Source organism: Mixophyes fleayi, chromosome 2, assembly GCF_038048845.1.
Source record: "Mixophyes fleayi isolate aMixFle1 chromosome 2, aMixFle1.hap1, whole genome shotgun sequence".
NCBI lineage: Eukaryota > Metazoa > Chordata > Amphibia > Anura > Limnodynastidae > Mixophyes > Mixophyes fleayi.
Window position 1 is genome coordinate 313,870,151 of NC_134403.1, and position 13,947 is coordinate 313,884,097.

General features: G+C 38.9%; 1 protein-coding gene across 10 annotated transcripts in view; it reads right to left on the minus strand.

Annotated features, from left to right (window-relative positions):
• Nucleotides 1–7,945: 7,945 nt before the first annotated feature.
• The window catches only part of TSPOAP1 (TSPO associated protein 1), a 341,002-nt gene continuing 335,000 nt past the window's right edge, over nt 7,946–13,947 (minus strand). For 7 of the 10 annotated variants that reach the window (XM_075196596.1, XM_075196605.1, XM_075196597.1 and 4 more), the window contains 2 exons: nt 13,602–13,715; nt 7,946–9,062 (listed from right to left, as the gene is read on the minus strand). In XM_075196596.1, the coding sequence (XP_075052697.1) occupies nt 8,862–9,062; nt 13,602–13,715 (315 nt within the window). In that variant the 3' untranslated portion in view covers nt 7,946–8,861. Of the gene's footprint in view, nt 9,063–9,916; nt 9,972–13,601; nt 13,716–13,947 lie in introns of all 10 variants that reach the window. The other 3 variants (XM_075196600.1, XM_075196601.1, XM_075196602.1) reach the window with 3 other exon arrangements.

Genomic DNA, 13,947 nt, shown 5'->3' on the forward strand with positions numbered 1-13,947 from the left:
AGAGAATGCATTCACATCAGTCCCTGCCCTGTTGGAGCTTACAGCCTAAATTCTCTAACATACACACAGGGTCAATTTTGATAGCAGCCAATTAACCTACTAGTATGTTTTTGGAGTGTGGGAGGAAACCGGAGCACCCGGAGGAAATCCACGCAAACACAGGGAGAACATACAAACTACACACAGATAAGGCCATGGTTGGGAACTGAACTCATGACCCCAGCGCTGTGAGGCAGAAGTGCTAGCCACTTAGCCACCGTGCTGCCAGTATATGTGTTTATGTGTGTGTGTGTATATATGTGTGTATAAAAAAATAATTGCGGCCCCTCCCCTGACTCGCGGCACCGGACCCCCCCCCCCGGGACTCATGCGGGGGGTCCGATGCCGCGAGTCAGGGGAGGGGCCGCAATTATTTTTTTCCTTCCTCTTGTCCCCCCCATCTGGGCCCCCTGAGAGCCGCTGGGCCCTAGGCAGGTGCCTAGGTTGCCTAGTGGTAAATCCGGCCCTGTGATGACATCACGCCCGACATTCAGTGCGGACGGAGCAGGGAGGAGGAGTGCCGACGCCGTGGACAGGCGAGTATTATTTTTTTTCTTTAAAGGGCCTGCTCTGCCCACCAATGCCGAACCAAGCCTAAAATTAGGTATCGGTTCTGGTGAACCGGTGAGAACCGGCTGAATCTCACCACTGAGCCTGTCCCATGAAAATCAACACCCCCCCCCCCCCCTCAAGTGTTAGGGCATTCATAGTAATAGATGGCAGCATGCGCACAATGCAAAGGAATGTGTCCTGTGGGCTAGATTCATTTTGGTTATAAAAACATTGTAATAAATAAATGCACCTTGCCCTAACCAAGTTGCATTGGAGGGGGGTGGTAAACTTAAAATATGAATTCTGATTTATAATTGGGGTAAAGCATGTCGTAGATCCATTTTGAATGTCAGAGTAAAAAATCAAGCTAACAAGTGTTTGTGTTATATGAACAAATAAGCAATTTTTCACTTATGTGCTAAATAGTATCCTAATCCCTTGCTAATTTAAAAAATATGGGTTGGAAAAAGTTTCCCTTTTGGTCGTTTACTTAATTAATTAGGACCACAAACTGTACACAGGTGCTAAGGCCATATTTGGTATTTGACCTCATAACGCCAATGCTGTGATACAGAAATTGAAACCACTAAGCTAACCATGCAGAACTTAACTGGCATCTTTTTTTTTGGAATAAGGAAGAGTATGCTAGATTCAAAATGTGTCTTCAAAGGACAACTATAATGTCTGCACTTATTTATATATGCGCTTTATTAGCCGTTGGAATGAAATAGCCTTCACATTTAAATCCAAAAGTAAATTACAGGTTACACATCCTTCATCTCTCACAAAACCAGTGTATAGCTCTTACTTCAGTTGCACGCATGCTGTATTGTTGTGCTTCTAGTTTTGGTCTATATAATGTATTTATTTTTCCAACTGAACGTTGCCTTAGTGGTTAGCCAATCCACCTTCCAACAATGGAATCATGAGTTCGGTTCCTGACTGATGACCTTTATCTGTGTGGAGGTTGTATGTAGTCTCCTATGTATCAATTATGGAAGAGTATGCTAATCATTTTAGAACGTCAATGATATACATTTTTCTAATAATGTTTATTTTAATATGCTTGTTTATTTATGCTAGCGATTTTGAGATGAATTTGCATCCACATTCTTAGTTGAAATCAAATACATTATACGATCTTTCGAGTAGGTGAATAAGAAGGGTGTGTTGATTTAGCTCATTAACACTTTAAAGCCATCTGTACCAGGTTATATAAACGTAAGTGTTAAAACGAATAATTAAATTACAACAGTCCTGCATTATACACTCCGATTGTGTTTTTACACGTGCACCTCCCACATTTTTCGTTACATAACACGTTCTTATCTTTAAATAAGAAGCGGAACTTAAGATGAGCTAATTGCTTATTTTCAGTTGCGTAAGAGACTGAAGGTGGGCATGTCTTTGAACTTTCCGCTCCTTGTTGAATTGCAAATTTATTATCTTACTGTTTGTTCTTAAAATACTCATTGCAACTTCCACACAAGATAAGATCAGTAATGAATCAGGCCCAATAAGCCAATCCACACTTTTGTTTTTAGAATTCTTTATTTTGAATGGTCAAACAATAAAAGGCATACAAAATACAGTACGAAAAAGTACGAAAGTTAGTGTGTACATAAAAGGACATTAACATTGTAGTGGAATCCAGAGAAGGAGTCCTCAGAAAACGTGGGACATAAATTGACCATATTTTTGTTATTTTTTGCTTTTCTTTAAGGATAACAGACAATAAAACAAAAAGGAAACTATGCCTGAAGAAATTCTTCAAAAAATCCTGTGAGGGAAGAACAGATGAAACAAACAGCACCACCAAGGAAGACACCCCGTATGTCCACACAAGCCTCAACACCAAGTCCAATTTCTTCCCGCAACACATGAAAGGAGCATATATAAAAACCTTCGAATCGCTAGTGGAAAAAGACCTAGAACAACTGAAAGTCCAAAAGGTAAGACCTCATAATCTTTCTCCATAGGAAAGACAAGCCCTCAAAGAACTCAAGAGGAGCAAAGACATCGTCCTGAAACCAGCAGACAAAGGAGGAGGGATAGTCATCCTTAACAAAACGGATTATTTAGATGAGGCCAAAAGACGAAACTACATACAACCTACTGAACTGCGACCCCACAAGCAAGTATCAGAGAGAGCTCCAGAAACTACTAAACAAGGGCCTAAAGGAAGGGATACTAAACAAGAAGGAGCACGCATACATCTCAAAACCACATCCCAGGGTCCCAGTGTTTTACTATTTACCGAAAATCCACAAAAGCATCGAGAAACCTCCCGGAAGACCAATAGTCTCTGGGATCGAATCCCTAACCAGTAACCTATCGGAATACATCGACAAATTCCTACAACCCCTAGTGAGCACACAGATAAGCCACCTCAAAGACACGACTCAAGTCCTGAAAATCCTGAACGAGATCGAATGGAACGAAAAATACACCCTAGCAACCTGCGATGTGACCTCCCTCTACACCATCATCGACCACAAGAAAGGATGTGAACACAGTAGGCACTATCTGAGAGAAAACCCAAACCTACCCACCAAACAAGCAGAATTCATCGTAGAAGCCATCTCCTTCATCCTTGACCACAACTACTTCTGGTTCGAAAGCGAACATAACAAACAGACAACAGGAACTGCAATGGGGACGAAATTCGCACCCAGCTATGCGAACCTCTACATGGCAAAATGGGAAGACGACAACATCTGGAACAACAAACCCCACCGCACCAACCTAGTGACATTGACGAGATACATAGATGACGTCTTCTTCATATGGAAAGGGAATGACGAAGACCTCTCCTCCTTCCTGCACTACATCAACACCAACAACCTGAACCTGAAATTCACCTCCAACACAAGCAAGCAACAAGTAGAATTCCTGGACCTCACCATCTACGTGGAAAACAACAGACTCCACACCAAAACCTACACGAAACCAGTAGACTGCAACAGTTACATCCCAACAAGCAGCAATCAACACAAAACTTGGCTTAAGAACATTTCGGGAGGACAATTTAGAAGAATTAGAAGAAATTGCTCCTCCATCAACATCTTCAAAGAGCAGACGGAACCCTTAAAAAAGAAATTTGAAGAAAGAAACTATGACACGGAGCACCTCAACAAGGAACTGGAAAAAGCAACCAACTTGATTAGAGAAGACCTCCTCTCCTACAGATCCAAAGAAACGAAAAAAGAAAAAGACATACCCCTCTTCATCACAAACTACCACAGCCAACACAGGAAACTGGAAAACATCCTAAGAAAACGCTGGCACATCCTACTCCAGGACGAACAAATTAAGGAATACATACCACCCAAACCAAGAATAGTATACAGAAAAGCGAGGAACCTCAAAAGCATGATAACAGCCAGCTTCATCCCTAAAAACGAAAAAAGAACAAGGAGACCTGGATGAAAGAAGGAAGAAAGGGATTCTACCACTGCAACAGGTACATAGCATGCAGAACAACCAAACACAGCACAACCAAACCCACCAGAAAATTCAGCTCCAACTCAAACGGAAGCATACACGTAATAGAAGAGAAAATTACGTGTAACTCCACAGGAATAATCTACTTACTTGAGTGCCCCTGCGGACTACAATACATAGGAAGAACCATCAGGGATCTCAAGACGAGAATTCCAGAACACATAAGAAACATAAGAAAAGGAGTACAGAACCACAGCGTCTCTGAACATTTCAGGACACATCACAACCAAGACCCCACAGGACTGAAATTCACAAGCATCAAACAAGTCCCGAAGCCTTGGAGAGGAGGTGACTTCATCAGAATCATCTCAAGGGAAGAAGCGAAATGGATATACAAGATGGGATCTCTAACACCTAACGGACTCAACATAGACTTCGAACTAGGAATCTTCATGTAAGTATATACCACCATACCGAACCCCCCCTAAATTCTACTCCCACCCCCACTCTCCCCAATCCCTCCAACCCCCCCCCTCTCCCCCTGCACTCCCACAATAGCCATATGTTCGACCCCCATCCCATAGGCCCTGTCCCCCTAGCCCATACCCCTAACTCCCGATTCCCACCTTAACAGCCCCCCTCCGGCTAACCCTATGTCCCAGCAGCATTTCATTCTTAATATCATCCTAAAAATCGCACCACTTTATATTTAATTTGCCTTATAATTTCCCAAGCACCCCTCCCCCCCATCATCTTCCAAATCCTTACACTCAGCATCCCTAAACTTAAGCCAACACACTCTAGACCAGACCCACCCGTACCAAACTGTCACCATGAGCCCAAATATTTGCTCACCCGTCTGTCTGCACATTAAATTCTCTCTTTCCATCATATGCTAAAACCCCATCACCGGGTCCACAAAAGCTATCCGTTCGCACGCATCTTAAACCTTCTCAATTACACTAATCATCACTCCACTGTCCCCGCTTAATATTTGACCTATTAATCATTAATTATCCCCATCCAGCCAACACAAAAATCTGGACCAACTAGCCTGCCCCAAACACGCCCACTGACTGTTAGGAACTCCCAAGCCAGTACAGTGAAACTCGGGAACTACTCAGAAGGCCAGGTGTTCGCTGGAGCCCCTAGTGGTGGGGACAGACTGGGCTGCGGGCCGACCGAGGGTCGACTGACGTATACTGACTTAAAGGAGTTCCCAGAAGTGGAGTGATTGGCGGGCTGTTAAGTAGAATCCTAGGTCAAAGGGTCACAGGCACAGATGCAATATCCAAAGACAAGCGAAGGGTCAAACACACAGGCAGAGAAGCAAAATCCGAAGTCCAGGCAAAAGGTCGAGGTCAGAAGAGAAGGGTCACAGGTCCAATAACAAGCAGGGGTCAAAACACGGGTAGTCAAATCCAAGGTAGCAGGAACCAAAACGGATAGCACAAGCAGACAGCAGGACTGAGGACAGAACGCTATAACCGGCAGTGAGGCTGCAGACCTCACTGCCTTAAATACCAGTAGTGGCCAATCAGAGCCTAGCTCTGAAATCACATGGGCAGGCTCAATCCTGAATGTGGACGTGCGTATGGCCAAATTACAGGTTTTTAAAGAAAATGCTAAATATTTTCATTTTGCATGCCTTAATGAATTAGGCCCCATAAACTTATTTTGGATGCGTCACTCAACCTATTTGTTTCTGATCAGTGAAGAATCTTCTGTCACTGTAGATTACTCTTTGGCTGGTTGTCCCTTTCTAATACTGGCGTAAGATCATACTTTGTCAAGTGGAGAAGAGGTCAGTTGACAAGCGCAGGAGGGGGAGTGGTAATGCAGTGACCACGTCCACTGCTAGGAAATACCAAAATTCACGGCATTGCATAGAGGAGGTAGGGCTTGTTGAAGACTCTACCAAGACCCAGGAGAATGTCTACTCTTCCGGTCAGACACCTTGAAATTTGGAACCTCCAGCAAATTCCGGGAGAGTAGGCAAATATGTAAGATAGACAAAGGAAAATAAATAAATAAACTGCATTTATTTTAATAAATAAAGGTTGATGGGATTAAACTGCACCCAGTGGCTAGTAACAGGAAAGGTGGATATTTTATTTGCTGAACCAATATTCATGAGAATGCAGAATTTCTGTTCAGTTGGATCTAATGGAATCACTGAGGTAACCTAGAACAAGAACTGGCAACAGTAAATTGCGTTTTAACTTCTTTATCTAACAGGGTCCTCTGATTACAACTTCACTATTGTTTGTGTTATGGTGGACTTGACATTCTCTTTTGTTGTCACAGCAGTCTCATTTAGCTGAAAACTCTAAAATCTTTTAGTCAATAAAAAAATTGTTAAAATTCAATACATGAAAAGCTTTAAACAACTAACACACCCCTTCCCTGCTTCCCATTGATATAATACATAAAACTTAGAGGAAACACCTTGTACATTCATATTTCTTTTTGAGTATTATGCTGTTTGTATTTTTCCTATTTCCTCTTTAGATAAAGAATAAAAACAAAACAAAAAACAGCTAACACAACTGCTGCTAAAACAGTCAAAGTAGTCCTATCACACTAAAAATTCAAACTTAAAATTCAACAGCAAAGTGTCACAAGCGTTGTTCAATAATAATATTGTCTGACAATAAACACTTCATTAACATTCTTTGCACAAGCACTAAAATATACACATAGTGCCTGATTCAACTTCATATGCTAGTATATTTGGCTACATATCTTGCGTGAAATAGCCTTGCACATGTTTAGAAACAGACCTAATGCCAATGAACGCAACTGCTTGCTACTCCTGCCCAAATGAAAATGGCACTACTGCCTACGACTTCAAGGACCAGAGTGGGAAAGGACAGACATAGTCAATGTACAGTAAGAGCGTACTGATGCCGCAGATCCGGCAGATTGAAGTAATGGGATTCTCTTAAGTACACTTGTTTTCAGACGTATGATTACACCAGCTACAGGGCAGGTGTAAGTACCAACTGATAATAGTGAGAGTCAAGGCATAGTCGTTGTTTGAAAAAGTACATGTAAGGAGTGTCACAAGCTAGCATAGAACATATGCAAGTGAGATGGACTATAAAACCACATACAGTACACATCTTGATTTATGTGTTTAATGTAAAAATATGAAACAATTTTCGTTCCCAAAACCTTTTTTTCTGTTAACGATTATACTGTTCAGAGTTGTTCATTTTGTAATACACAGTTTTTTATATGTATTCTGATGTGACCTTATATATTGCACATATGCATGTATTCTGCTCTGTCTGTTAACATACGGCAAGTAAAGTTTAGGCAGAGCGTTTTTATACCTAGATTCAAATTGAAACGCATCTTGATATCTGTTTCAATTTGCTTGTTCCATGCTTCGATTTTAATCAGGCCCACAATGTTTATGTTTTTATGCATTTACACTATTTGTAAAGGTCAGCAGGTGAATTAAATAACAAGCAGATTAAAACAACCAATAAGAGGAGACAAAGAATTTGTACTTCTAAAGCCTAGTGTAAATCAATATCAAGGAAGTGCATATACAAAGGGCTGTGACTAAGGAAAATTCGGATTTAAAAATAAATAAAACTAAAGTTAATCTTTAAGACATGTACACAAGAAATTTGTCATTAATCTTGTATATATATTTTCCCTTGATATTTTAGTGAGTCTTGGTTTTTCAGAAAGGCAAAATTTCAGAATGGTTTATAAAACACTGCCAACTTTACAAACCCTGATTTGATGTTTTTTTTCAAAAAGCAATGTTCCTTTTGTGTGTGTGCATGAAAGCTCCATATTGAATGCCCATTCTTGTAATAGTCCATAATGAATATCATCCAGAACTTTACCTTTTGCTCTGTATGAATTACATATAAATGACAAAAAACATTGCTGTAGTGAAAATATACTTTATTATAATAAAATGTATTTGCGTTTGTAAACAATGAACATGTTGCAACACCAATGGGCGTCACTTAATGTTTCCAAACATTTCATGGGTATAAACCCGAACTTTCAAAACAATTTCATTTTCTTCTTGTTTTCAAACATGCAAAATGCTGGTCACAATTGCACAGAATAATGGCTCTGATGATGAAAGAAGATGATAACAAAAAGGACGATGGAATAAAACACTCTCCATGTCGGTATGTATATATATCACAGTCTTCTAACAAACATTTTTGTTATCTGCTCACAGCAGGTAGAACATTTGTAAACAAGTAAAATGCTTAACCAGATAAAATAAGGCAAATGAACATTCAGTTTTTTTCAACATGCACACAACATAACAAAGCTATTTTTCCTTGAAAACGGATAAGCGCTATGAAGTCTCACCGAGGTTGCTAGTTTGGCATTTATTCTCTCCCATATAGAGTTGAGCAGCTGTGGCAGAAATATTAAGTTCTGCAGCGCACTTCCCAAAACGTGGCATAAAGTGTCGGGTAGAAAACACAGTGCAAACATTCCTCATTGTCCTAAAAGGCATGGTCACTTATCAAGTGCACATAACAGCAAAAGCTTGCAAAATCCAGGCTTCTGGTTCCCTTTTGTATCTCTTATTTAATCAGTACTTACAATCATTTCCTGTCCTGGCTATGTTCTCAGACACCATCCATGTACATTCATAGTTGTATCTTGCTGTCACAGACACCAAGAAACTTCACAGACCAATTAACAATAAATACTATTTACAAGTGGCAACCCTGACCAATGCCAGGAGGGCCAGCGGATGTACTGTAAAGAACAAAAGCTTCCACATCATGAAGTGGTATTATTGCTGTAAGACAGCTTCGGCAGCCAGGCCATGTTTACAAGTTCTTTCCAGTGGAACCTAGCTTTTTAAAGAGTTTTCTCCCTTTAGAAAAGAAGCTTTTCTTTTTCTTAGTATAGGCGATCCCTTGATACATCTCTGTTCTTTCGGAAATCTCCTCAGATTCAACTACGTGGTCCCTGGAAATAGATTCATTCAGAGGGGAATATGGCTGGTCAATGGCAACATCAAAGCTAAACTACAAAAAAGCAGAAAAAAAACAATTAACACACAAAGTGTATATAAAGTATTGTGTTAACAGCCCCGTTTCCGAACATTTTCACATAGAAGATGTGTAACTGAACTTAATCTACACTTTACCATTTAAGTATTCCTAGATCATGAGATATTTTGGGGGCCCTTATTATCATCAAAACAATTTACCATAACAAAAACAGTATTTCTTGTTGTTTTCCATTATAAAGGAAACAAATCACCTAATAGTTTTTTTCTAATTATTAACCCTCTACACCCAATCATCAGAATGGTGTAATCCCACCAATCCCAAAAAATTATTTGCATTTCAAATTCTCCAGGTAGGTGTTAAGAATGCTTAATTTTTATTCTTTTATTTTTTAATTTGGCCATTGTCTGCAATTAAAAAATGAATCAAATAAACACCTTTAAAAATCTATGCACCATTCCCGGGAAAATATAAAATGCAGAGAGGACCCTATAAGTGCACAGTCACAATTCTACCAGTAGTGAATAAACAGAAAAACCACCTTATGGTGAGTACCATTTACGTGTACCAGGACAGTATTCGATTACATTTGTTTGCAAAGTGATACCTTTACTTTTTTCTTCTTTAGTTCTACATTTTTGTACATGTAATTATTATACTAGTTAGTATTATGTATTAGGATTACATCACACACAAAAAAAGTAGTGGTACTGAGCCTATACATTGTTTGCAAAATACTGGACTACAAACAACAGTCACTGGGGCACTGAGGAAGACAAAAGGGTTTGACTACACCAATTACAGTGAAGGGGAAGCAGGGAAAAATATCTATCGTATCTACTAGTGCTGGGAAAGACATTCTCACTTACATGTCTGTCTGTCCCTTTCTGTCTAAATCTACCACTTGGTTCTTCTTCGCAAGCTCTGTCGATTCCAAGAATGAAACACACAGGCACAAAGAAAGAGATAATACAAATTAAACTAAAAGCAGCATGATTATACCAGGAAGTCAACTGCTGCACAAATATATATGGAATATTCTATCCCCTAGTTTAAATAGCAAAGCTACTAAAAGTCACCAAGGAGTTCCATGACCATATCAAGACATAGGGCTGCAGGCCAAGTGCTTTTATACAGGTAACAGGAATCCAAGGTGACTTCTGATATATGTAATAATTTACTGTGCATTTTTACTTAAAGTCTTCCAAATTAACACTAAATTGTTGACATTAGAACTCACTGATTCTGAGTGATGACAGATATTATTTACAGGAGTTTATACATAAACTATCACTACTTGTGTATTATAAAAATATTAGAAACTTGATTTACTTTAAAGTATTATCTAAAGTACAATTAAGCTTAAACAGAAGAGAGGCTTTCACTGGAATGGCCTGAAAATAAAATAACAATTAAGAAAAAGTATTTAAAGAAAAACAGAAATTTAATTGTGAGAGTGTTTTCACTCATCTTTTCCATTTGCAATATACAGTACACACCGATCAACCACAGGATTAAAATCACGGACAAGTAAAGTGAATTAAAATGTATTATCTTGTTACAATGGCATCTGTCAGGGGGTAGGATATTTTAGGGAGCAAGTGACCAGCCAGTTCTTGAAATTGATGCGTTGGAGGCAGGAAAAATGAGCAAGCACAAGGATCTTAGAGACGATCACAAGAGCCAAATTTTGATGGCTAGACGACTGGGTCAGAGCATCTCCAAAACAGCAGGTCTTGTGGGGTATTCCCGGTATACAGTGGTTAAAACCTACCAAAACTGTTTCAAAGAAGGCCAACCGGTGAACCGGTGACATGATCATGGACGTCCAATACTCATTGTTTGCATGTGGAGGAAAGGCTAGCCCATCAGGTCCAATCCATAGAAGAACTACTGTAGCGCAAATCGTTAAAAAATTTATTGGTGACTATGATAGAAAGGTGTCAGAAGAACATAGGAGACTGGTCAGAGTGCCCATGCTGACCTCTATCCTCTGCGGAAAGTGCCTACAATGCACATGTGAGCTTCAGAACGGGACCATGGACCAAAGGAAGAAGGCGGTCTGGTCTGATGAATCATGTTTTCTTTCACATCATGTGGACGGCCAGGTGCGTGTGCGTGATTTACCCGGTGAGAGATTCCACCAGGATGTACTATGGAAAGAAGGCAAGCCGGCGGAGGAAGTGTGATGCTCTGGGCAATGTTTTGCTGTGAAACCTTCTGTCCTGGCATTCATGTGAATGTTACTTTGACACGTACCATCTACCTAAACATTGTTGTAGACCAAGTACACCTCTTCATGGCAACTGTATTCCCTGATGACAGTGGCCTATTTCAGCAGGATAATGCAACCTACCACACTGCAAAAATTGTTCAGGAATGGTTTGAGGAACATGAGAAACAGTTGTGTTGTCATGGCCTCCAAATTTCCCAGATCTCAATTTGATCGAGCATCTCTGGACTGTGCTGGAAAAATAAATCAGAGAAATTAAGCCCCAACCTCGTGATTAAAGGATCTGCTGCTAATGTCTTGGTGCCAGATACAACACACCTTCAGAGGTGTTGTGGAGTTTATCCCTTGACGGATCACACCTATTTTGGTTGCATGAGGGGGGAACTACACAATATTAGGCAAGTGAATTTAATGTAGTGGCTGATTAGTGTATATGTAACTAAAGGAATGCCCTATTTGGAACATATGGAAGAAAAAACTTGCATAGGCAAAAACCATGAGTGCTCTTTTGCAGATATGTAGTCGTCATCAGCTTTTAGAAGCAACTTTATCATTTGGTTCCAAATGATCATTTTATCAATGTAGAAAGCGGACCACATGCAGTAATTTGGTACTGCTGGAAAAACTGGTCAGCAGATGTCTGTGACTTACTAGCATGTGTAGGCATTAGCCAATCAAATGAATTGGTCCTCATAATATAGGGAGTTCAGAGTGAACGCTGAATGGCTGGATCTGTCCCATTTGCCAATGTATAGATACCTTATTTTGACCATTTTGAAAATCAGGTGATCCTTATTTAAATTACAGAGAACAGGATTCGTTCTGTAAATCTAAAAGTAAAGATTACTCTGGATTCTTTATTATTGTACATGACCAAAGAGAGAATCCAGAGCAATGTTGAAACATATACTGCGCGCTTCTCCCTTAAGAAATCTCATAACTTAATCTAAGAGCTATAAAATAACTTAACTAATGACCAGCAAATACATTATCTTTTGCAGACAGCCTTTTACATGTTATAGGGTAAGATAGGGGGTGAATTATAGTGAAGGTTTTATTAATAGAAAGATCTTGGTGCCAAATAAAAATTTACATAAACACAGTAGTTTACAAATCTGGTAATTACCACTACAGGAGCAGTGTGCACTCTGACAGACTTATCAGAGGTCTTTGCTAAAAATTCATGCCAGGACGTCTCTCATATGCAAAGACCAGGAAGAGCAGCGCTTACACAAAAACTAATTAAATGACATAAATTTCATCTAATGGATTTCCAATCCATACTTTAATCACCATAATAAAATCACAATTGGTATTGCTAAGGGTTGTAAGTCCAAAATACAAAATGAATAAAACAAATATTGAAAAGATACACAAAGCAGCAAATGATTGTCCTGAACTCTTACTAACATTTGCTAAACGAGAAAGAAAATTGCCTCTTCAATTATACAATGTATTATACCAGATATATTGGTTTCTGTAGATAATATATGAAATCTCATAGTGGAGCAAAAACATCATAACAATTAAGGCATATCTATAAGTATACATTGGTTTCTTAGCATTAATGATCTTAAAAAAGTATTTAAACTTATATTTTTTAGATTTCCATAAAAAAAAAATCGTAACCCTAAATCACATGAGAGATATTAAGTCTATCTTGATTATAATTTAAACTGATTCCAATATACTCAGATCTGAAAGGTTAAAACAAATAAATATTGGTACTTGTGTAGGACATATCGCTCTAAGAAAAATAAATATTTCAAGTCCACCTGAAAGATATCAATTTAAATTTAGTTTACTAGGGTGAAACGTGTTGTTAGTGACGTCATTCTGTACATGTGCCCTATCCATAAAGGAGACTTAGAGTCAGCGCTGAACTCCCTGGTTGGATGTTTAAATGAGAGATTTGTAAGTGTCGAGTCTCAGCAGAAATTGCGGATCTAAAGTCAGCAAGAGCAGCATAATTTGCCCTTAGCAGAACAAAGATAATTCTATTAACATATTCACTGCGCTCCCTATTTTTTTTATCTATATATATATATACACGTTTACTATATGTATAAAATTAAAAACATGGCTACAAAAGCATTTATAGAAAGCACAAAGGTAAGCGAAATGTTTAATTAAATTGTAAACTGGAAGTGACAAAGATCTCTAGCTCCAGAGCAGTGACAGAACAATGTGAAAATGTGTACACTTGGCCAACGTTTGTTTCATTGTATCAAGCAATCAAACTGACAATATTGCCCCAAAAAATTTCAAGAAAATTAATGGTGAAGGCATTGTAAAAAAAAATCATCTCAGCAGCTACTCACCTCCTTTTCACCTCTTATATGAGCTGTTCCTTGAGACTTTGCTTCTATAGTTTGAGTCTGGGAAGCCTCCAAGTAATTAGATGGTACAAGTCCTCTTTGACCATTTAGCTCCCCCTGTTTATAAGAAAGGGAGAAGTGACAATTCAAGTTTAGTGTGTGGAAAAAAATAAATAAATAAATAAATTATATATATATATATATATATATATATATATATATATATATATATATATATATATATATATATATACACACACACACACACACACACACACACACATATATATCACTATTTCCTAAGCATTAGCACTATTAGCACTCTAGCACTTTACTAAGATGGCCACCG